At 36.9% G+C, this 26,207-nt stretch overlaps 1 protein-coding gene across 1 annotated transcript in view; it reads right to left on the reverse strand.

Annotated features, from left to right (window-relative positions):
* The window catches only part of VAV3 (vav guanine nucleotide exchange factor 3), a 406,520-nt gene that overhangs the window by 34,321 nt on the left and 345,992 nt on the right, over nucleotides 1–26,207 (reverse strand). The window contains exons 21-22 of the mRNA XM_032621142.1: nucleotides 18,356–18,421; nucleotides 8,709–8,743 (exon numbers count right to left, since the gene is read on the reverse strand). Of these exons, the coding sequence (XP_032477033.1) occupies nucleotides 8,709–8,743; nucleotides 18,356–18,421 (101 nt within the window). The remainder of the gene's footprint in view (nucleotides 1–8,708; nucleotides 8,744–18,355; nucleotides 18,422–26,207) is intronic.

The following is a 26,207-nucleotide window of genomic DNA, read 5'->3' on the forward strand; positions in this document are numbered from 1 at the left end:
TTATGATTTCTTTCATTCTACTGACTTTGGGTTTTGTTTGTTCTTCTCTCTCTAGTTGCTCTAGGTGTAAGCTTAGGGTGTTTCTTTGAGATTTTTCTTGTTTCCTGAGGTAAGGCTGTGTATCTATAAACTTCCCTCTTAGAACTGCTTTTGCTGTGTCCCATAGGTTTTGGATCATCGTGCTTTCATTTTTATCTGTCTCTTGGTATCTTTTGATTTCCTCTTTGATTTCTTCAGTGATCCATTGGTTGTTTAGTAGCATATTGTTTAGCTTCCATGTGTGTTTGTGTTTTTTTTTTACAGTTTTTTTCCTTGTAGTTGATTTCTAGTCTCATAGCATTGTGGTTGGAAAAGATGCTTGATGTGATTTCAATTTTCTTAAATTTACTGAGGCTCGCTTTGTGGCCCAGCAGGTGATCAGTCCTGGAGAATGTTCCATGTGCACTTGAGAAGAATGTGTATTCTGCTGCTTTTGGATGGAATGCTCTGTAAATATCAATTAAGTCCACCTGGTCTAATATGTCATTTAATGCCTGTGTTTCCTTATTGATTTTCTGTCTGGATGATCTGTCCATTGATGAAAGCGGGGTGTTAAAGTCCCCCACTATTACTGTGTTATTGTCAGTTTCTCCTTTTATGGCTGTTAGTATTTGCTTCATATATTGAGGTGCTCCTATGTTGGGTGCATGTATATTTACAATTGTTATATCTTCTTCTTGGATTGATCCCTTGATCATTATGTAGTGCCCTTCTCTGTTTCTTGTAATAGTCTTTATTTTAAAGTCTATTTTGTCTGACATGGGTATTGTTACTCCAGCTTTCTTTTCATTTCCATTCACATGGAATAGAATTTTTTACATACCTTACTTTCAGTCAGTATGTGTCCCCAGATCTGTAGCATTGCTACTGCATCTTTCTTTTTGTTTTCATTTGCATGGATATATCTTTTTCCATTTTCTCACTTCAGTCTGTATGTGTCCCTAGATCAGAAGTGGGTCTCTTGTAGGCACCATATATATGGGTCTTGTTTTTGTATCCATTCAGCTAGTCTGTGTCTTTTGACTGTTGCATTTAATCTGTTTATGTTTGAGATAATTATCAATATGTATGTTCTTATTGCCATTTTGGTAATTGTTTTGGATTTGTTTTTGTTGGTGTTTTTTCTTCCCTTCCTCTTTTGTTCTCTTGTGATTTGATGACCAAATTTAGTGTTGTGTTTGGATTCCTTTTTCTTTTTTTGTGTGTGTATCTATTGTAGATTTTTGGTTTGCAGCTACCATGAGGTTTTGATATAGCAGTCTATATATACACAAGATTGTTTTAAGTTGTTGGTCTTTTAATTTCAAATGCATTTTCAGTATTCTGCATTTGTGCTCTCCTCCACTCACGGTTGCTGGTTTTGATATCATATTTGTGTGGAAATGATTTCCTACCTTTACTGTATGTTTGCCTTCACTGATGAGATTTTACATTTGTAATTTTCTTGATTCTAGTTGTGGCCTCTTCTGCCTAGAGAAGTTCCTTTGGCATTTGTTGCAAAGCTGGTCTGGTAGTGCTGAGTTCTCTTGGCTTTTGCTGGTATGTAAAACTCTTGATTTCTCTGTCAAACCTGAATGAAAGCCTTGCTGGGTAGAATATTCTTGGTTGTAGGTTCTTCCCTTTTATCACTTTAAATATATCATGAAACTCCCTTCTGGCCTGCAGAGTTTCTGCTGAAAAATCAGCTGATAACCATATGGGAGTTCCCTTGTATGTTATTTGTTGCTCTTCCCTAGTTGCCGTTAATATTTTTTTCTCTATCTTTAATTTTCATCAATTTGATTACTATGTGGCTTGGTGTGTTCCTCCTTGGGTTTATCCTGCCTGGGACTCTTTGTGCTTCCTGGACTTGGGTGACTGTTTCCTTTCCCATGTTAAGGAAGTTTTCAGCTATTATCTCTTCAAATATTTTCTCAGATCCTTTCTCTTCTCTCCTTCTGGGACCCCTATAGTGTGAATGTTGGTGTATTTAATGTTGTCCCTAAGGTCTTGTAGACTGTCCTCATTTATTTTCATACTTTTTTCTTTATTCTGTTCCATGGCAATGATTTCCACCATTCTGTCTTCCAGGTCACTTATCCATTCTTCTGCCTCGGTTATTCTGCTACTGATTCCTTCTAGTTTATTTTTTCATTTCAGTTATTGTATTGTTCACCTGTTTGTTCTTTAGTTCTTCTAGGTCTTTATTAAGCATTTCTTGTATCTTCTCAATCTGTGCCTCCATTCTTTTTCCAAGCTCTTGGATCATCTTTACTATCATTACTCTGAATTCTTTTTCAGGTGGATTGTCTATTTCCATTTTACTTAGTTCTTCTGGGGTTTTATCTTGTTCCTTCATCTGGGACATATTCCTCTGCTGTCTCATTTTGTCTAACTTTCTGTGATTGTGGTTTCTGTTCTGCAGTCTGCAGGGTTGTAGTTCTTCTGCTGTCTGCCCTCTGGTGGATGAGGCTGTCTAAGAGGCTTGTGCGGGCTTCCTGGTGGGAGGGACTGGTACATGCCTTCTGGTGGGTGGAGCTGGGTCTTCTCCCTTTGGTGGGCAGGGCCGTGTCAGGGCGTGTGTTTACTGGGCAGCTGTTTATTCAGGAAGACTTTAAGCAGCTTGTCTGCTAACGGATGGAGCTGTGTTCCCGCCCTGTTGGTTGTTTGGCCTGAGGTATCCCAGAACTGGAGACTACAGATTGTTGGGTGGGGCCAGGTCTTGGTGAGATAATGGCGGCCTTCAAGAGGGCTCATGCCAATGAGTTTGTCAAACCAGTGTCCTTGTCCCTACAGTGAGCCAGAGCCACCCCTGCCTTCACAGGAGACCCTCTAATACTAGCAGGTAAGTCTGGCTCAGTCTCTTATGAGGTTACCACTTTTTTCCCTGGGTCCTGGTGCACATGAGATCCTGTGTGCACTCACCAAGAGTGGGGTTTCTGTTTCCCCCAGTCCTGTGGAACTGCTGTGATCAAATCCTGCTGGCCTTCAAAGACAGATTCTCTGGGGGCTCCCTCTCCTGTTGCCACACCTCCAAGCTGGGGAGCCTAATGTGGGGCTCAGAACTTTCACTCTTGTGGGAGAACTTCTGTGGTATAATTGTCTTCCAGTTAGTGAGTTGGCCACCTGGTGTGTATGGATTTGATTTTATTGCGATTGTGCCCTTCCTACTGTCTTATTGTGGCTTCTTCTTTGTCTTTGGATGTAGAATATCTTTTTTGGTAGGTTCCAGCGTTTTTTTGTTGGTGGTTTTTCAGTCGTTAGTTGTGATTCTGGTGTTTCCATAAGAAGGGGTGAGCATGTGACCTTCTACCCTGCCATCTTGTCTCCTCTCATTATATATCTCCCGTGAGGTTTTGATGTAGCAGTCTATATATATACAAGATTGTTTTAAGTTGTTGATCTCTTAATTTTAAATGCATGTCCAATATCCTGCATTTGTACTCTCCTCTTCTCATTATTGCTGGTTCTGATATCATATTTGTGCATGGATGACTTCCTACCTTTACTTTATGTTTGCCTTTACTGGTGAGCTTTCCCATTCATAATTTTCTTGATTTTAGTTGTGGCCTTTTCTTTAGAGAGAAGTTCTTTTGGCATTTTTTGCAAAGTTGGTCTGGTGGTGCTGAATTCTCTTAGCTTTTGCTTATCTGTAAAACTTTTGATTTCTCCATCAAACCTGAATGGGAGCCTTGCTGGGTAGAGTACTCTTGGTTTTAGGTTTTTCCCTTGCATCATGTTAAATGTATTGTGCCACTCCCTTCTGGCCTGCAGAGTTTCTGCTTAAAAATCAGCTGATAACCATATCAGCGTTCCCTTGTATGTTATTTGTTGCATTTAATATTTTTTCTTTGTCTTTAATTTTTGTCAGTTTGATTACTTTGTGTCTTGGCATGTACCTCCTTGGGTTTATCTTGTATGGGACTCTCTGTGCTTCCTGGATTTGATTGATTGTTTCCTTTCTCATGTTAGGGAAGATTTCAGCTATAATCTCTTCAAATATTATTTTCTCAGGCCCTTTCTCCCTCTCTTCTCCTTCTGGGTCTTTATCAATTTTAGATGTCAGGATGGAAAATCACTGTTTCTCCACTTATGCTCATGCCTTCATAGTGCTGCACCTCATTCTTTGTGTAACCTCTCCAAAGCTAAGCCATCATCTTACCCAGTTGTGTCATGTTGTCACATTCGAAGAACATCTGACATCAAAAAACAAGTCCTCAGGCTTCCCTGGTGGCACAGTGGTTGAGAGACCGCCTGCCGATGCAGGGGACATGGGTTTGTGCCCCGGTCCGGGAGGATCCTGCATGCTGCGAAGCGGCTGGGCCCGTGAGCTGTGGCCGCTGAGCCTGCGCGTCTGGAGTCTGTGCTGCGCAACAGGAGAGGCCGCAGCAGTGAGAGGCCCGCGTACCGCAAAAAAAAAAAGTCCTCAAGTTTTTGTTTTGCTCAAGTTTCTTTGTCTCTACCACAGATTTTTTCCAAATTCTCCAAGAGGATTATAAACCCCTCAGTGATACCTTTTCAACACCATGTACTGTACCTAATAATTTTTTCTATGGGGAGACATTCATCTTTCCCAAGCAAGCTCTCCACCCTCTTGGTCTAATCACCACTGCTTGCTCTCTAAGCCTGCTGAATTACTGTAGTCCTGGACATCCCTTTGCTCCCATTTCCTAGATTCCCTCTTTTTTGGCTTACTAGCTCATCCTTCAGATTCCTATAAATGAATGCATGGGATGTAATACTCAGAAGGCCTCACATCTATGAACATATTTTTATTTTACTTAATAATCCTTAGTTCACAGTTTGGCTGGATATAGAATTATAGGTGAGAAATTATTTGCTTCTCAAATTGTAAGGCATCGCTCTACTGTTCTAACATCCAATTCAGTGCCATCCTGATTTCCAAGTCTTTGTATGTAATCTGATTTTTTTTTCTCCCTGGAAACTCTCAGATGCTTTGTTTTCTCTATGTAGCAAACTCATGTTAATATGCCTTTCAGTTATGTGCTATACTAAAGGTTCAATATTGTCCTTGGCCCTTGGTAGCATCTTTGATTTGGAGCCATATACCCTTCAGTTCTAAAAAAAAATTCTTTTTTTGATAATTGTTGTTCTCAGTTTCCCTTTCTGGAGTTCTAGTAAGTGAAGGCTGGACTTCTCAGGTCACTTGTCTACTCTATCTTTTTTTTTTTCTTTTATAAAATTTATTTATTTATTTTTGGCTGTGTTGGGTTTTCGTTTCTGTACAAGGGCTTTCTCTAGTTGCGGCAAGCGGGGGCCACTCTTCATTGCGGTGCGTGGGCCTCTCACTATCGCGGCCTTTCTTGTTACGGAGCACAGGCTCCAGACGTGCAGGCTAAGTAGTTGTGGCTCACGGGCCTAGTTGCTCCGTGGCATGTGGGATCCTCCCAGACCAGGGCTCGAACCCGTGTCCCCTGCATTGGCAGGCGGATTCTCAATCACTGCGCCACCAGGGAAGCCCCCTACTCTATCTTTTCTCTCATATTATCTCTCTTTGATTTTCTGAAGGATTTACTCAACTTTATTTTCCAGTTTCTGTACTCAACTAGAAGAGCTCTTTCTTATTATCTGATGGTTGCTTTTATAAAACATCCAGCTCACTTCTATGGATACATTGTCATCTCTTAATTCTGAGAATATAACTTTAAGGCTTCTTTCTTCTGCCTATTCTAATGTCTGTAATTCTTCCAAGTTTCTTTTTCCCATTTATTTGTTCTTCACTTCAAGCCTTTTCTCAAATGCCTGGTTACTCCTTGTTGTCTGCTTATATTTAAGAGGAAGGGCATCCAAGCCAAGAACTGACTGGAAGCTCTGTGTGGAGGAAGCAAGGGAGGCTCACTGGGTGGGAACCTGATCGTTTGGCAAGAACCTTATGATGGGGCTGGATTTTAGATTTTTTATTTTGAGTCTATTCTGTTTCTTTAGAGAAAAATCTTCCAAATTCCTATCTGGATACAAGAAGAGAGTAGTCCATGTGTGTGAGACACAGCTGTCACAGTACTGAAACTGAGCTACACAAAGGAACTGGGAATCATCATCAGTCTGTATATTGACTTTCCTTAATTTGACCCATCTGGTTTCAGTATGACAGCTCTCCCAATCTCTGCTGGTCCTGCTCTTTCCAAGTCTAGGCCCCATATGGCTCAATTTTCCCATGTAATATACCTTCTAACTTATGTCTCCTGCTAAGGTAGGGAAAGGTAAGTTGCCTGACTACTTGGAGGATGAGGTAGGTTCCTTGGCCTCTGTATCCTTTTCTTCATAAGGATTTTCAGACAGTTCCCCAGATTTAAGCCCCATGCCTCATCCCTGCCTTCATGACACCCCAAAACATAGATTGTTGAAGATAATCATCTTGAATTGTTTTATTTCACGGCCTATGAAAGAGATAAAGTTTACCTTATGGGAACAACTTGTTTTAAAATGTGGAAATAATAAATACACCATACGGTTGGTGTTATTCACTTTCTTAATGACTTGAGAACCACAGTGTAATTTTTCTCTAAACAGTTTAGTATTTCTAAAATTGAAGATTTCATTTTCTGATCATTTTGTTCCTTAGCAGAAGTCATTTCACATGAAACTGCCTGCTTAGTGTGAAGACATTGTCCAAGTTGCTCAGAAAAGAAGAAAAAGTAATTATGAAATTATACTATTATCTATTTCTTACTGTTTTCAAGGGTCTTCCCTCATCTGAACATCTTGATTTTTTTTTTATCAGTAGGAACAATACTTTTCTAACTGGTCATATATTCAATAGAATTTTACATATTGGCAAGGGTACATTTTAAAACAAAGGGTTCAAAAACAAATCTCCTGTGCCCAGGTACCTGATTGGTTTATTTCATAAAATCCATCAGAGACGTAGAGAACAGACATGTGGACACAGGGGGAAGGGGAGGGTGGGATGAATTGGGCAATTAGGTTTGACATAAATACACTACCATGTGTAAAATACATAGCTAGTGGGAACCTGTGGTACAGCTCAGGGAGCTCAGCTTGGTGCTCTGTGATGACCTAGATGGGTGGGATTGGGGGAGATGGGAGGGAGGTCCAAGAGGGAGGAGATATAGGTATGCATATAGCTGATTCACTTCATTGTACACCAGAAACTAACACAACATGGTAAAGCAGTTATACTCCAATTAAAAAAAAAATCCATCTAGTTTGTGGCTTTAGTATTTCTCTAAAATCATTACTCTTGTAACTATTATGCCTACTTACATGAAAAATAGTAAAAGAAAAGAGAAGGAAACTATCATCACACTCTCATGATTTCACCAGTTCTTGATGTTTTTCAGTTTGATTATCCATGCTATCAGCTCTATTCTCCAAACTTAATTTGTCAGGATTACAGTCTTTAATTCCACGAAAAGTAAGACCTCAAATTTATCTTAAACCAGGTAAACATGTAGCAAAGATTTCCAGTTCCATTACAGACCTGCTACAATTTCTCCAGCAAGCTCAGTGCTGAAGCCCAGAGACGGATGTCAGAGAAAGCAGACAATGACCACAGAAGGCAGAAATTGCTGGGGAGGGAGAGCAAGACTGCTGAGGAGAGGATCTCATACTATGGAAAATATATTCCTACAGTAACCTGGCATTTTTCATGCTTTGGTTATATAACAGAAAATGATCAGAATTTAAAATATCAAAGAACTCAGGTGTTAGCTACACCTGCAAACTGAACTAGTACTATATACTCTCAGAATATCTCATTTATATACATATCCTGATATCTAGTTTGTGTACATATATTTCAATATCAAGAAAGTAAAAATAGATGCAGTCATTTTAAGAGGAGCCAAACTCAAAATTCAGGAAGCAAATATCAATAAGTAAATATGCCCATGTTTTGTACTTTAACAGGTGGTGTGCCAATGTACAGACAGCATAATTTGGAATCCTGGCTGTACCATTTACTAGCTGGCTGGCCTTAACCTTTGTTTCCTCATCTGTAAAAATAATAAAAATAACCTTCCTTATACAGATATTGGAAAAACAAAACAAAATGTGTAAAATACTAAGTACATACTAAATACCCAGAATATGTTAGTTATTATCATATAATGATTGTAACTATTCTAGATTCTGAATAGTTTTTCCAGTTGAGGATATCATTTCCCCTTAAACTCATAATGTCTAAAAAATAATAATCATTATCTACTGCTTCCTTGTTTCTGTTAGAGACACTGCTAACCTCCAAGTGTTATGTGAGCTCCACAGAGACCTAAAACTTTAGACTTGGACACATCTTGCTCCTCCAATATTATGTGTTATAAAATGTATTTTTAGGATCTACTGTCCTTTCTGGGTTAAATTTTAGTTTCAGAAAATGGAATCATACCTTTTTTCTCAACTTCATGAAATTTTCTCTTCTAAAATACAATATACATATTTGCCCATGTCCCATTCCTCTCTGTGGATGGTATAAACTTTGGATTTACAGCCAAGTACATGTGCTTGTACACACACATGCACCACTCTCTGATAAAGATATGGAAAGGTCAGCAATATATAAATTCATTATGGTGTTTTGTTGCATCTGAAAACAGCTTTAGCCAGGACAAATGGAAATGGAATGTAGTTTACTACTCGCTCATTTAAGGCATCCTCGAGCTAAGGGTATGGTATTTCAACTCAGCTACATAAACATTTTTAATACTTACCAGGGTTGGCAAGAATAATCTACTGGTTTGGGCACCTAGGATGTAAAAAGGCAAAAATAGATTAAGTTTACTTATGGGAAGCTTTTAGAAATCAATCATTAATTCAGTTCAGCTGACTCAGCTCTATAAAACCCTAGGTAGCACAGTCCTAGAATTATCCATTGGCAATATTATACAGAGCGAATCATAGTATATGTCAGATAAGTAGAAAATAATTCATTTCACTTTAATTCTTTCATTCATTTTACTGCCACTGTACCTCTAAAGGAAGAGATAACAGGAAAAATATGAATTGGAATCTTTTGGTATTTATTATCAAGGCAGTTTAATCCTATCATAGAAAATTAAAATGAAAATGTTAGGAAAACCAAATAGCACACTGCTTTCCCAATACACAGGGAAAACAGGCAAAATAAACAGTATACACCCGATATAGACTCTTATTGTGTATCACGAATTTTAAACTCTGATTTAGAAGTCTACCAACTGGAAAACCGTTTATTTATGAAAAAGTCATAGGAAATACTCATTTTCCCCTTTTCTCCTATGGAGCTTTACAAAAGAGAAAAACTTTATTTTCTATGAAAATAAAGAAAGAAAAAGAAAACTTCTAGTTGCTGATTGCAATTAGAAAATGAGCAAAGCCAAAGAAGGCACACCAATATTCATAAAACAACAAATATAATTCATACTGTGTAATTTTCATGAATCACCTGAATCTTTGATGTATACATTCCATGTTATTCCTGGGCCTTTCAATACTGCGTGATTAAAAATACTGTTACCCTCACTTGTAACTGAGGTCTGTTTAATGTGACTATATCTCTAGATATGTCCATTTTCATAATGGGCTGTTACTATTTTGACCTTCCAGGTTAAGAATTATTTGTAAAAAACTATCCTTCTGGTCAGAACATCTCTAAAGTTACTAATATTTAAATATTTTATCCTATGGATCACATTTTCAATTTCACCACTGTGTAAAATCCTGATACACAGATAACATATTGAAAGTAAATTATACCATTTGACTCCTGCGAATATTTTCTTATACCATTTTGTTTTCGCAAATAGAAATCAATCTTCAACAGTTTCCCTTTTAGTAAAATATACATGGCCTCAGAAATCTGATGGGGAAAAAAGTGTTTTCCTCCTTCCCTCTACCTCTCTGTATTCTTCAAATGTATGCTTATTCCTAAACCTATCTCTCTCTTCCTGTAGAACGACAACAAAAAGAGAGAAAGAGGACAGAGCAGGTAAAGAGCTTCAACATATTTTGACTGGATTGTCTCAGCTGGGAAGGATCCACAAAAGTGAAGAGTGACATAAAATTCTAAAGTAGAACAGAGATTGAGGCTGTTCCATCTGGATGTGTCCTTCTGAAGCTTTTTCTCTCTTTGGTACATTCTGATGCGTGATGAGCCAGGACTGTCTTCTCAGCTGTGACCCCCATCATCAGAGTAGGATCCTGTCCTTTTCCATCTGACATGAGCCCTCCCCATTTCTATCATGTGTACTTTAGGCCCTCGTCTAGAGGAATATCTCATATATAAGGCTATAAACAATTTTGTTCTCATCATTGACAGTTTTTCCCTAATGCCTTTTTCTGCCTTCATCATAGGCTGTTTACATTGTTAAAACTTCTGCTGTGGATGTAGCGTTTTTAAAAAATTTCATTGGGGATATAGCATACATATAAAATTAAATATAAGATATATGCTTCTTCCCAAGTACATTTTATAAAAGCTAGATGAGACAGAAGTGAACTTTCTGTGTTTGTTAGGCTAGAAATGTCATTATTTCATCCTCATTGAGGAAAGATATATTTCTAATTTTCTTTCAAAACTTTGAGTATATTATTCTTACTGCTTCAAATATTGAAATTTCATTGTATAGAATTCCCATTCAGTTCTTTTTTATAGTTCTTATTTCTCTGCTGAGGTTTCCTGTCCATTCATTATAAAAATACAGTTAACCCTTGAACAAAATGGGTTTGAAGTGCATGGGTGCACTTATACATGGATTTTTTCAATAGTAAATACTACAATATTACACAATCTGCATTTGATTGAATCTATGAATGTGAAACCACAGATACGGAGGAACTGTGAATATAGAGGGCGACTATAAGTTATAGGTGAATCTTCCACTGCTTGGAGGGTCAGCACCCTAATCCCTGCATGTTTCAAGGGTCAACTGTATTTTCCTTTATTTATGTCCTTGAGCACAGTTATAATAGCTACTTTAAAAATCCTTTCTTGCAAATTCTATCATTTGGGACATCTGAGGGTTGTTATCCTTTAATTGTCTTTTCTTTTGAGTGTGGTTCACGTTTTCCTGTTTCTTTGTATACTGAGTGATTTTAGATGGCCTCTTGGACGATTTGAATGATATGCTGTAGAGGCCCTGGATTCAGTTATGCTCCTACAAAGAGTGTGGTTTTTCTTAGAGCAGGCAGTTAACTTGTTTGAACTCCAACTGCAAACTCTGTCTTCCTTGTGGTAAGGGGCAACTGAATACTTCGTTAAGTTCTTTTAGCCTAAGCTGAGCTACTTGAAGTCTGCACCACTCAGAGACTGAGGCAATGTTTATACACAGAATTGGAGGTTCTCCCTCACTCTTCTTTCCTTTCTAAGATTTCTTATCTCCCTTTCCAGATTGTGTTTGCTTCAAACTCCATATTCTGCCCTTCAAGCCAGTAATACTGTGAGGTTTCTGTCTGAATTTCAGCCACCCTGCATGGTGCAGCCCAGTGTTTGTCCTTAAGCCAGCTTTAAAGCCAGGAAATTCACCTAGTATCATCCTTCTTCTGAATGTCAAGTCCTCTCCTAGCCAGTATGTTCAGATAGTTGTTTTTGTAAAAAATATTTTGTCCAGAGTTTGTAGTTATTTTCTGTGGGAGGCTTGGTCCAATAGGAGCTACTTGACAATGACCAGAAGTGGAAACTCCTATTGTTTCCATTGTTGCTGTTGTTAGCTATATGTCTAATCATCAACCGTTTATAGGTAATCTGTATTTTCTCTCAGGTTGGTTTTAATATTTTCTCTTTGTCTTTGATGTTCTGCAGTTTCACTAAAATGTATCTAGGTATTGATTAAGTTTAATATACTCTTCTTGACTATTAAGATTAGTTTTATCATAAATTCTGGAAAATTCTCAGCCATCATTTGAACATTACTTTCCCACAATTATCTATATTCTCTCTCTCAATAGATGTATTTGAACTTTATCAGTCCATTCTCTTACATTCTCTATCTCTTAATCTTTCTGGACTATTCACTGAGAAATTTATTCAGATTTTTCTTCCAATTTTCTGCCCAGCTGGGTCTCATACATCATGTAATGTTTCCATTGTTCCTCACTTCAATTGCTATATCTGATTCTTTTTGAAATATGCCCAAACAAGAGTGACTTGTTTTCCTTTTAGACTTTTATTCCCCCTTTTATTTCTTCAACCATATTAAACATACAATTTTGAACTTAGTATCTGATAATTCCACTACCTGTTGTCTTTGTGGGTCTAATTCTGCATTTTATTGTCTCTGCTGACTTTTGCTTAAGGTGGGTTTGTTTCCTCATAAATACAATTATTCTAAATTGTGAATTTATAATCCCTGGGACTTTATCAGTAGAAATCCTTTGAGGCGCCAATCTAGAGAGAATCTGTACTTGCACTGGGAACACAATCAATGTGGCATCATTTTATATTATGTTTCTTTTTAAAAATTTTATTTTATATTGGAGTATTGCTGACTAGCAATGTTACATTAGTTTCAGGTATACAGCAGAGTGATTCAGTTATACATATACATATACATCATATACATATACAAGTTCTTTCCCCATTTAGGTTATTACAGAATGTTGAGCAGAGTTCCCTATGTTATACAGTAGGTCAATGTTGGTTTTCTGTTTTAAATATAGCAGTGTGTAAATGTCAATTCCAAACTCTCAATCTATGCCTCTCCCGCACCGCTCCCCCCGGTAACCATAAATTCATCCTCTACCTCTGTGAGACTGTTTCTGTTTTGTAAATAAGTTCATTTGTATCATTTTTTTAGATTCCGCATATAAGCGATATCATATACTATTTGTCTTTCTCTGTCTTACTTCACTTAGTATGATAATCTCCAGGTCCATCCATGTTGCTGCAAATGGCATTATTTCATTGTTTTTAATGGCTGAGTAATATTCCATTGTATATATATACCACATCTTCTTTATCCATTCATCTGTCAGTGGACATTTAGGTTGCCTCCATGTCTTAGCTATTGTAAATATTGCAACAATAAATATTGGGGTGCATGTATCCTTTGAACCATGGTTTTCTCTGGATATGTGCTCAGGAGTGGGATTGCTGGATCATATGGTAGCTCTATTTCTAGCTTTTTAAGGAACCTCCATACTGTTCTCCATAGTGGCTGTACCAATTTACATTCCCACCAAGAGTGTAGGAGGGTTCACTTTTCTCCACACCCCTTCCAGCATTTATTGTTTGTAGACTTTTTGATGATGGCCATTCTGACTGGTGTGAGGTGATGTCTCATTGTAGTTTTGATTTGCATTTCTCTAATAATTACTGATGTTGAGCATCTTTGGATGTACCTCTTGGCCATCTGTGTATCTTCTTTGGAGAAATGTCTATTTAGGTCTTCTGCCCATTTTTTGATTGGGTGTTTGGTGTTTTTTTTTTTTTTTTTTATTGAGCTGCATAAAGTGTTTATTTTGGAGACTAATCCCTTATCAGTTGCATCATTTGCAAATATTTTCTCCCATTCTGTGGGTTGTCTTTTTGTTTTGCTTATGGTTTCCTTTGCTGTGCAGAAGATTTTGAGTTTAACTAGGTCATATTTGTTTATTTTTATTTCTATTACTCTAAAAGATGGATTGAAAAAGATATTGCTGCAATTTATGTCAAAGAGTGTTCTGCCTGTATTTTCCTCTAAGAGTTTTATACTATCCAGTATTAGATTTAGATATTTGATCCATTTTGAGTTTATTTTTGTAAATGGTGTTAAAGAATGTTCTGATTTCATTCTTTTACATGTAGCTGTCCAGTTATCCCAGCACCATTTATTGAAGACTGTCTTTTCTCCACTCTATGGTCTTACCTCCTTTGTCATAGACTAATTGACCATAGGAATGTGGGTTTACTTCTGGGCTTTCTATACTATTCCATTGATCTATATTTCTGTTTTTGTGCTAGTACCATACTCTTTTGATGACTGTAGCTTTATAGTATAGCCTGAAGTTAGGGAGCCTGATTCTTCCAGTTCCGTTTTTCTTCTCAAGATTGCTTTGTCTATTTGGGGTCTTTTGTATCTCCATACAAATTTAAAAAAATTTTGTTCTAGTTCTGTGAAAAATGCCATTGGTAATTTGATAGGAATTGCACTGAATCTGTAGATTGCCTTGGGTAGTATAGTCATTTTGACAATATTGATTCTTCCAATCCAAGAACATGGTATGTCTCTCCATCTGTGTCATCTTTGATTTCTTTCATCAGTGTCTTATAGTTTTCAGAGTACACATCTTTTGCCTCCTTAGGTAGGTTTATTCCTAGGTATTTTATTATTTTTGATGCGATGGTAAATGGCATTGTTTCTTTAATTTCTTTTTCTGATCTTTTGTTGTTAGTGTATAGAAATGCAACAGATTTCTGTGTATTAATTTTGTATCCTGCAACTTTACTGAATTCATTGATGAGTTCTAGTAATTCTCTGGTAGCACCTTTAGGATTTTCCACGTATAGTATGATGCCATCTGCAAACGGTGACAGTTTTACTTCTTCCTTTCCAATTTGGATTCATTTTATTTTTCCTCTCTCATTGCTGTGGCTAGGATTTCCAAAACTATGTTGAATAAAAGTGGCAAGAGTGGATATCCTTGTCTTGTTCCTTATCTTAGAGGGAATGCTTTCAGCTTTTCCTCATTGAGTAATGATGCTAGCTGTCACATATGGCCTTTATTACATAGAAGGCATCCACACTGGTCCTTTCATATTTTCTATTTCCTCGTGGTTCAGTCTTGGGAGATTGTAGCTTTCTAAGGATTTGTCCATTTCTTCTAGATTATCAATTTTATTGGCATATAGTTGCTTATAGTAGTCTCTCATGATGCTTTGTATTTCTGTGGTGTCAGTTGTAACTTCTTTTTTATTTGTAATTTTATTGATCTGAGCCCCTTCCCTTTTTTTCTTGATGAGTCTTGCTAAAGGTTTATCTATTTTGTTTAGCTTTTCACAGAATCAGCTTATAGCTTCATTGATCTTTACTATTGTTTTTTATCTCTATTGCATTTATTTCTGCTCTGATCTTTAGGATTTCTTTCCTTCTATGAACTTTGGGTTTTGTTTGTTCTTCTCTCTCTAGTTGCTCTAGGTGTAAGCTTAGTGTGTTTATTTGAGATTTTTCTTGTTTCCTGAGGTAAGACTGTATTGCTATAAACTTTCCTCTTAGAACTGCTTTTGCTGTGTCCCATAGGTTTTGGATCATCGTGCTTTCATTTTTATCTGTCTCTTGGTATTTTTTGATTTCCTCTCTGATTTCTTCAGTGATCCATTGGTTTTTTAGTAGCATATTGTTTAGCTTCCACATGTTCGTGGTTTTTTAGTTTTTATCCTTGTAGTTGATTTCTAATCTCATAGTGTTGTGGTTGGAAAAGATGCTTGATGTGATTTCAATTTTCTTAAATTTACTGAGGCTCACTTTGTGGCCCAGCAGGTGATCAATCCTGGAGAATGTTCCATGTGCACTTGAGAAAAATGTGTATTCTGCTGCTTTTGGATGGAATGCTCTATAAATATCAATTAAGTCCATCTGGTCTAATGTGTCATTTAAGACCTGTGTTTCCTTATTGATTTTCTGTCTGAATGATCTGTCCACTGTCGAAAGTGGGGTGTTAAAGTCCTCCCCTATTATTGTGTCACTGTTGACTTCTCCTTTTATAGCTATTAATATTTGCCTCATATATTTAGGTATATATATATATTTATAATTGTTATATCTTCTTCTTGGATTGATCCTTTCTCATTATGTAGTGTCCTTCTTTGTCTCTTGTAATAGTCTTTATTTTAACGTCTATTTTGTTTTATATGAGTATTGCTACTCCAGCTTTCTTTTGATTTCCATTTTCATGAAATACCTTTTTCAGTCCCCTTATTTTCAGTCTGTATGTGTCCCATAGATCTGAAGTGGTTCTATTGTAGACAGCATATATATGGATCTTGTTTCTGTATCCATTCAGCCAGTCTGTGTCTTTTGTTTGCAACATTTAATTCATTTATGTTTAAGGTAATTATTGATATGTATGTTCTACTATGTTTCTAGCTTAGTAGTATTTAGGTCACAAAGCTAGTATGAATTCCAACCCCCCATGTGGGTGGTTTTGGGATCTAAAGTTAAGAATTCTTAGGGGAGAGAGACTTTTTTTTCTGTTCCCCACCAAGATCCAAGACAAAGATAGGCATATCTTCTCTTGTGGGATAGTTTTCTTCTTGTTCACTCACTGAGGGCTCTGCGATTCACAGACAGACACCCAAGTTTGCACTGTGCTTTAGCTCTAGGCTTTCTCTCCAGTAATCATATTGCCAGAAATGAAATTGTCTCCTGTGTTTTTCCTCCTTCTGCTTAGCTTCATTCACCTAACTTAACCTACAGCCAACAAATGAATCTATAATTTCATTAAATAAAGCAGTAAAAATTTAATAGCTATTTATTAACTTTAAGCTATGAAAACAATCATATTTAGTTGGTAGTTCCACCCATAATTATGTGTTCCTCTACAACTCTCTATTAGCTAAAACTGTAAGCACATTTCTTTTTCTAGTAACTAACCAGATTACAAAATATCATTCAGTATTATCCTATAAGCTGATTTAATTAATATCTGCCATTGTTAATTACCTACATTTAGTTAGGAACTTTTGTTTGCTTTTTCACTTCTTTGTTCAGTCATACAACAAAAATTTATTAAATACCTACTATATGCCACACTATTCCTAAAATAAAACTTCAAATGCTCATTCTATGCTATATTCAAGGAGCTGTGGAAAAAAAACAGTACATGGTACATGAAATGCTTAATAGTTTTTTTTTTATTGGAGTATAATTGCTTTACAGTGTTGTTAATTTTTGCTGTACAATGAAGTGAATCAGCTATATGTATACATATATCCCCTCACTTTTGGGCCTCCCTCCCCTACCCCCCCATCCCACCCATCTAGGTCATCACAGAACACCAAGCTGAGCTCCCTGTGCTAGGTTCCCAAAATCTTAATGTTAATTTTCTGCTATGTGCCTACATATAAATATCAGTTCTTTAAGCATAGGAAGCCTTAATCTTATTCATATAAATGACAGAAAACTAGCTAAAGAATCATTTTTGCTTATCTAATTAAATGAGAGTGGTATGAAATTTCAATAATTGTTTTCAAGATTACAACATAACCTGAATAATATGTGGCATTAGATCATAGAACCAACAGAAATAGCAAGAGCTTTTTTTTTTTTTGATTCCCTTTGCTTTTGAAATTAATTAAGCTTGAATGAGTGGAGTAAATTATTCTTCAGACTACATCTGAGGTTAATGATGGCAGACATTCCCATTTATAATATTAAAAAGAATGTTCAGTTTAGAAAACTGGGAAGGACTGAAATAAGGCAAGCAAAATAGTTCAAGAAGGTTTTTTTGCCCACAAACCAATAACTCCATTGTATTAGTAAAATAATTTCCTTTAATTAGAGTTAAGAACTTGAAAAGTGTCACAGAAAAATCTACCCCAAACACCAAATTACGATGATAAAATAACATCACCCTAAACAGAAATTTATAAATTTCATAAAGCACCAGAGAGTATATTTTGTTATATTCATCCATAATAATATTTGAATATTCATTCTTGTATCTGCCTAACGTGTTTGATGTTTTCAGAAAATGTCATTACGACACTAAATAAACAGTTATGACAAACTAAAGCACAGAAAAATATATTAAGAGATTTGACTGAAGAATCTGTGGACGTTCATGCTTTCTAGCAGGCTTTCAAACACACTACTTGAAGTGCAATCTCTCTGTAACCCAAAGTGACTGGAAATATATTAGACCATACCATTCTTACCTCAGAGGGAAAAGGGAAGTTTGTACAATACATCTGATCAGTAGCTTTAGTTTATTCCTTCTAAAACCTTATAAAAATGTTAATTTTGTAAATTATACTAAGTAAAATTTTCCTGTTGCATGTATTCCCTTAACATTGTTTTATTTTGCAGTAGCGGGCCTCTCACTGATGTGGTCTCTCCCGTTGCGGTCTCTCCCGTTGCGGAGCACAGGCTCCGGACGCGGAGGCTCAGCAGCCATGGCTCACCGACCCAGCTGCTCCGTGGCATGTGGGATCTTCCCGGACCGGGGCACGAACCCGTGTCCCCTGCATCGGCAGGCGGACTCCCAACCACTGCGCCACCAGGGAAGCCCCCTCCCTTAACATTTAAAAATATTTCCTGACAATGGAATCATCATAATCTTGGAATATGTTATTAATAAGAAAATATTAATAGAATTAATGAGGGGCCAGACCAGTATCCTTTGTACTTTCTTGACAATTCATTATAGCATCAAAAAACTAAGTAGAAAGAAATAAAATACTCACACATGGGCAAGGCTTGACAGCATCACTCGGAAAAAATCCAACCTCTCCAGATGTTAAATTTCTACCCTAAATTAGAAAAAAAGATGCCAGTTTTGAGAACAAATTTACTATAATGATGATCCCATAGCAGTAGATGCATAATGTTGTCAGTTGGGATCCTCAGAATTACTTCCACATTGTATCCAATCCTAAGCATTAACTGACTATGGCTCAGGAAGGGAAGCGTAAGCAGAAAGGTTTTAAAATTGTTAAACTTTACATATGGCTTAATATCACGATTATAAAATAAGAATTCAAGTTTGACTTTCCAATCTACCATTCAATTTTGTTAACTTCACACCCCTCAATCCTATAATAGAGATAATAGCATACTATATCTTTCAAATTTATATTCATAAATACAAGTAGATCACATTGGTTTTGTATAAGCTCATAATTAATTAGGATATTGGTATCCCTAACAGAACTCATGAGAATGTTCCTCCAACAGGATGAGACATTTCAAGACATGTGGAAATGGAAAACAGAACATAATATGACATTTTAGATGATTTTCAAATTTAGGAGAAAGAAACAGGATATTGATTAAGGGAAAGGGACAGTTAAGATGTTGGAAGAAAGGATTAGGACTCAAAACGCCATTGTAAATGAGAAAAGAGGGAAGAAATTAACAATAAGAAATGAATTTATTCTTGGAGACCTTTGGTCAAATTCCTCTTTAAAACAATCTCATGACACAATTGTTTCCCTTTTCTAGAAAGACAAACTGTACTCAAAACACACTGCAACAGGGCTTCCCTGGTGGCGCAGTGGTTGAGAGTCCGCCTGCCGATGCAGGGGACACAGGTTCGTGCCCCGGTCCGGGAAAATCCCACATGCCGCGGAGCGGCTGGGCCCGTGAGCCGTGGCCGCTGAGCCTGCGCGTCCGGAGCCTGTGCTCCGTGACGGGAGAGGCCACCATGGTGAGAGGCCCGCGTACCGCAAAAACAAAACAAAACATACGGCAACAATAAGCACACGTAATTAAAAAGCTCTTGTGAGATTATTTCTCCTTGTCCAGATATTGGGCTTGTTTTTATTTGCCATTTAACCATTGCTTGCTTCTCAGTAGCTCAGATGAATAAGTTGCATTATAATTGAATGCTACATGCTCTATTATTTTTGACAAAGAGAGTAACAAAAAACGATCAGAAAACATCTCCCTCTTGAAGTAGTATCGCTTTGTTCCCACAGATCTTAGCTATGAGTTTGTGGAGGAAATTTTAAAAAGTGGGAATCTAGAATTCAAGACAATGATGAGAGGAGGAAGATGAGGAGAAAAGGGAAGACGGGGGAGGGGAGAGTGGGAGAGAGAGAAGGTAAGTGGAGCAGAAAAGGGGGAAGAGTCAAAGGTATGGGGAAAAGGGGGGAAAAAAGAGAAGAGGAAAGGGTGGGGTTAGGATAGAAGGAGATCAATTACATAACCAAGCAAGGAGAAGATAATAATTTTGGCCAGGTTCTCAAACCACATTGCACTTGCATATTAGGGAAAAGGTAAGTGAACAAGTGGGGTATTCATTCATTTAGTCAACAAATACAGTATCTCATGTTTGGTTAGACACTGAGAAAAATGCAAAAATTCATAAAACAGTTCTTGTTTTCCCCTGTATTTTCAGAAGATATGTATACACCTAATTATAATACAAAATAGAAAGGGCTAAATACTGAAAGAGGTACAGGAGATGCTGTGGAAATTCAAAAGCTAAACTGAGTATTGGGGGTTTGCCTGAAAGCTACATGGAAGAGGGGGCACATGAATGTAAAATGTGCAGGGTTTAAACAAATAGAGATGGAAATGGAGAACATTCTGAAAACAAAATACATCATGAGAAAGGCATGGGGCTAGGAAATTACAGGATGTGCATGGGAAATGCAAATCGTTCCCTTTAAATGGAGTCTAATAATGAGTAACACTTATTGTACCCCTAACTGTATGCTAGACACTGCCCTGAGTGTTTCATTTAATCCTTATAATAATCCTTTGTCGTAGGTCCAACTACTATCCCTATGAGAAAAATGAGACATAGAGGAGTTAAGTGATTTGCCCATGATCACAGAGCCAGTAAGTGACAGAACCAGAATTCAAATTCAATTGTTCTAACTTCAGAGTTTTGCACTGCTTCTCGCTACAGTGTAAGACTCATAAAAGGGCACAGTAGAAAGAAAGCTAAAAGGTACTAAGGAGCCAGTTTGACAGTGATATCTGAATTTATCATTGGCCATGGGGTTTCAATAAAGGGGTTATATTATATTTTAGAAGAACTAACCTGGCATCAGTATGCAAGCTGGCTTATAGATGGGAATGACTTTGTAGGTGAGAATAACATTAAAGAAATGGTGTCATAGAAAGGGAAGGAGGTCTGGAGGAGGGGAAACAGGTGCTAGAGACATCATTTAACTACAGTGTTTGGGACCTGCCTATGGATTAGATACGGGAAGAGAAGACTATGGGAGTTAAAGATTGGGGGAAAAGTCAAGGATGGAGGTGATCCATCCAGATAACACAGATTTAGATGGCAGTCATATAGAGGGGAACCTTGAAATCATAGGAGCAAGAACGTTGTGGAAGGAAATGTAGACAGAAGAAAACAATACTTAGAGAAATTAGTCTAATTAGTAGGCAGGAAGGAACCACCAGGAGGGAGGAGAATCAGACACTAGAGTGTGATGGCAGCACGGTAACTATAAGGTTTGAAGGAAATGTTCCTTTCATTCAACTGTATTTACTGAGTGCTTTTTGGTGCTTTATTTTAAGCATGACACTGAGATACAAGTAAGTAAGTATAATATTTGGGGACCATATGACTAGCTAGACCCTTATATAAATATAAATGCTCCGCGATGCTACCTGAGTAGAAAATATAAGGGTGTGCAGGTGGGAACCATGTACTGACCGAGGCTCATAAGTGAAAAGGATAAGGGTGATTGTTTTAAAGTAAACTAAGACCTCTGAGAGTACACCAAAGGAGGTAAGTCTGTTTTTCAGGGGAAAGGCCTAAGCAAGAGCTTTATAATGGTTTTTTTAAAACCTATATTTGAAGATGTATCAACAAATTGGAAAACTTTGGCAATTATAAGAACGGTGAACTGTCAATTCCTATCCTTCATCAGAAAAAGAACAAAAGGTCTTACTCTATTGAATGCAGAGTTCGGGAAAAGCAGTGATATTCTGTGACAGTGCATTTAACACTATTGGAGAACTCCCAGGAGAAGGAATTTTTCTCACTAAGCAGACTACTAACATCAGTCTGAATTTTTTCCTTAATGAAATGTCCTAGCAGAGCAGGCTACATTTCCTTAATGGTCACAGGCATCCCTTAGATGACAGAGAGGTGAGAAAGAATTTAACATAACAGACTGATGAATAAAGTTACATTTCCTCACTAATTTCTATGAGATGTCAGTTTCAGCTATGGGAAATAATACGTGCTATACTTAATGATTTTCCACTTATAAGGCAGTAGCCATCCTACAACATTTGGAAGATTAAAAAACAAAGTAGTGTGTAGGTGGGGTGTCTTTGGTTCCCTGGTGTTTGTGTGTGTGCTGTGCATTGATCATTCATTAATACTAATGGGCGGAGCAGCTATCAATCTCCTACGCATGGATGGAACTGCAGACTGTAGCTATGAAATCAACCATTTTCAAAGGCAATGATTTTGTGCACTTTATGTGATCTATTTATGAAATTTTTACTAACCTTGATAAGAGACATGTAGCTGAATTTCCTTTTTCTTTACTTTTCCTGTGTGGGCATTTTATTCCGGGTCAGATAATCAACTTGTCATTCCTTTTATGCCTATTACAAATGCCAGAGATAGGGAGTCTTCTTTTCGTTATCCTCCTGTCTGATGCTTGTTTTTGTGAGTCCCTTAACATCTTCAAGGTCAACTTGAAAACATTTACAGTTATGTGTCATCTGATGTACCATACAGCGCTATCTTCATATGCATTTAGTCTACAGGGCATTCTCTACATTATGTGATGGGACTTTTGTAAATCTAACAGTACAGTTTGGGTCATTATGAAAATATTCTCTTTGGAAAGTACCTGAGAGAATAGGTTATGGGCTGTATTTGGTAAGAAAAGATGCACCTTTATAGCTTTCATTAAATGTTGCAGACATAAAACAATATTAAATTATAATTCATAAAGTAATCCCTTTTTTCCTGAAAAGCAAGTTGCTTCCTGTATAAAAATGAATCAAACAGAAAATTGACAACTATCTCTGAAATTCCTGAATGTCACAAATATAAATGCATATTCAGAAATTTATTCCTAACTGACCTTTGGTTATAACGATTTTTCATTTTTCTTCAATAGGAAACTACAGGGAATCATAATGAATTAAAACTACTTAGAAATGCTGGTAGAAATGATATTTACAATCTACCTATATGGAGAAAAGCATTAATGTATGCTAGAACGGCAGAGCTAAAACTGCATTTTTAAACTCATAAACAAGGATGGCTGAAAATGATAGAAAATATCCTCCAAAAATCTTAATCGTAAATTGCTTGGCTCCTAACTTTGTACAAAGGAGAAAAAATTGCTTTAAGAAAAATACAGAGTGTCTTTTCCCTGTGGCTCATTTATCCCCTTAATACCACCTGGACTGGAGCTTTAATGCACTCCTGGAATAGCACTGAACAATTTGAAACAGATGTGGAAAGCTGAATGTGAAAGGGACAGATTAATGGTTATTTATGAAAGATTGGAAGTTCTCCCAAGTTACAATGCCCTAAACACTTTCAATGTATGCATGATGGTGCTGTGGAGATTACTAAGCGATTTATCACACATGGGTAAGGGCCAGAGCAACTGTCACTCTGGCCAGTCACTCTCTCACTGTCAGAAATACACAGTCTGCCATGGGGGGCGGCGGAGGGGAGATGTACAGGGTGGCCATGAATTATGGGAATACAGGTGAATATACAAATTAATTGACTGAATGGATGGATAGCTTTTAGCAAGCACTACTTTGGGAATTATTCTGACCGGCTTCTCTTTTTTTTATTCTTCACTTTTTGTGAGTACGTGAAATGGAACCAAAGGACCAGAAAAGGAGAGAAGACCGTGACAAAGAACCTGTCTGAAATTGGCCTTTGGTAAGGAATGATCTCTGATCATAGTTGCAGCCACACTGTAACCAGTGTCATTAGTTAGATATACATCAGTGTTAGTTGTTGGAAAACAGAAAAAGGCAGTATCAGACAGCAGGGATGTGGCATCAGAAGAGCTCATTCTCTTCCCAGCTCTGCTATAAAAATCTGTGCAACTGCAGGCAAGGCTCAATGATGAGGAAGAGGATAAGATCTACCACACAGACCTCACCAGGGTGTTACAAGGATCAAAGAATTAACATATGTGAAAGCACTTGGTAAATGCCAAAAAATCCCTGTTCTTTGTTTTTTTCTACAATATTGCTTTTTGATTTATCTCAATTTTTTTACTCCTAAATTTTCATTTTTTTGGTTGGCCTAGTCACATGTCATTAAAATAGAAATACCTGGTTCTGCGTATAATCCCACCATCTTCCTTATTTACATTTATGCAAGTTTGCTAAGCCACAAGTAACAGACTCTCATATGTTTCACCTGAATAGGAATTAATTGCATTGCAGACAGTCCATTTCTTTATCTCAATGCTTTCTTGCTAGTACACACATTTTTTTCATTGTTAATTGCTTCTTGTACGTTAAGGTAAGAAACACATTTTTCTACACGTGAACACCTTGAAACTTTGCCAAACATAATTGCATATGGTTATACTGAATGGTCCTAACAGTGAATTCCAAAATATTCATGCACGCACACAAAGGAACAAAACCATAAACCATGTGCTTTTACCATTTCTCAGTCAAAAGAGAACAGGGTCTTTAACTTTTGTCCAATGTATAAACAGTAAACACGAGGTTTTTCAGAAGGCTGTATGAAACTCACATGCCTGGTATCTGTGGTAAGTGGCTGTCATAAGCTTAGAATTCTGTAGGTAAGTGGCTGTCATAAGCTTAGAATTCTGAATAACTCTAAAAAAACTTGCATCTTGATCTAGGATCTTTGAAATTTATCTTCACTTTGTAAAGGTTTATAATTGCATCGAGTCATCAAAATATGTGACAAAGGCCTCTTTTATATTTGATGGTTTTTCCAATGCACACAAAATTGTTTACGTTTACTGTATCTGAAATTTTGGCAGACAAAAGTGTCAAAAACTGAAAAAGAAAAGAATTGTGAAGTGTACGCTAAGAAAAACCCACTAAAAAGCCATAAGCTGTATTTCTACACTTATTAGATGTGAGATGAATATAAAAGCAGAATGAAACTTGAGACTGCAGTATATTTTTCTTGCTATCCAAAAAATGTATTCTGTGAGGTTCTTGGATTTCTCCAGCAGGGAAGGGAACTCTACAGTTATGGGTGTCTTGAGGCTTTTTCTCCAGATTCTCACTGGCTAAGACACTATACTATACACAGTGCAATCTTGAATCAAAATCTTTTAACTGATGAAAGAAAAATCAGCAAGCAAAAAACCAATCTGCATGTAGGTAAGCCAAATCCTAAGTGGTTACTCAGTACAAAATCTGGAAAGAAAAACACAGTTCTACCACATCTTGGAAGAAATCCTATTTGGGGAGAGGCCACATAGTCCCCAAAATAAATCAGGATTACCAAAGGTCCAAAATATAGATATTTGTTTTTCTACTCCTAACAGACAATTGATGAATGTTTTCCTATCCTTGGTGATTTTAATTTTAAGTACTCACAAAGGAAGTATTCTGAGTAATAGCACCTTACAGATTATATGTGCATGGCAGCATTAGGCATTTTTAAAGAAATTACTCTTCTACTAAGGACAGAATTAGTATTTTAGTGAAAAGTGTATTGGCTTCTTTATTTACACTATGCTAGGTACCAGGAGATTAAAAATGAATAACATGGCTACTATCTTCAAGGATCCCATTCAGATCATGTCTTAACTAGCTTTTGATTTGGTTATTTCCATAGAGTTTTATAGAATTTTGGATCAGAAATAAAACGTTTGTGGTAATATTGATAATTTGATAGGTATAGAGAATCAGGAACCCAGTATTCTCTTCCTGGCTTTCAGATCTTCAGTGAGTCATTTAATCATTCTTGGCTTCAATATTCTCACCTGTAAAATGACAGACTTTGAACCATGAATTTCTGAGGTCTCTTTTACTACTAAAGTTCTTTGTTTATATGATCATGTTTCCCAAGTCCCTACAGTTCTCTGGTCAGTTACTGTTACTAAGAAATATCTGATCTACAGACTCTTAATTACGGATACTAAGTGTCAGTAATTTAATCTGGTTGTACTTATAGAAGAGAAGAACACTTCAGGTCCTTAATGACTTTCATTCTAACTCAGTGTGACGTCTTCCGTTTTCCAGGGTACACAGGATTGACTTGTTAGGAATGACATTCCTTCATTCATTCTTTAGGAATTCACATTCCCATGAATAATTAAAATTCAATATATGTTATAATCTGATAAATTACTTGGCCCAAAGCCTTAAGGGTATGCACACGTGCACACTCTATTGAAACCCTTCACAGTATCAAATCAATTGCAGATTGATGGCCCATGGAAGGTATTCTGTGCTTGACACAAACTTGTAGTAATTATGACAGAACATAGCTTATATGGTGGTAAAATAATGGAAGAAAAAGGACCAGAACAGATTTCCTCAGAACTTTTTCCTTAATAATGTTACTCTCTATTTGGAAAAGAAGAGGTAATACTTTACTGTTGGAACTTCTACTTAAACAGCAGAGACTTCATCTAGTCA

The sequence above is a fragment of the Phocoena sinus genome, chromosome 1 (genome assembly GCF_008692025.1).
Source record: "Phocoena sinus isolate mPhoSin1 chromosome 1, mPhoSin1.pri, whole genome shotgun sequence".
In the NCBI taxonomy this organism is placed as follows: Eukaryota; Metazoa; Chordata; class Mammalia; order Artiodactyla; family Phocoenidae; genus Phocoena; species Phocoena sinus.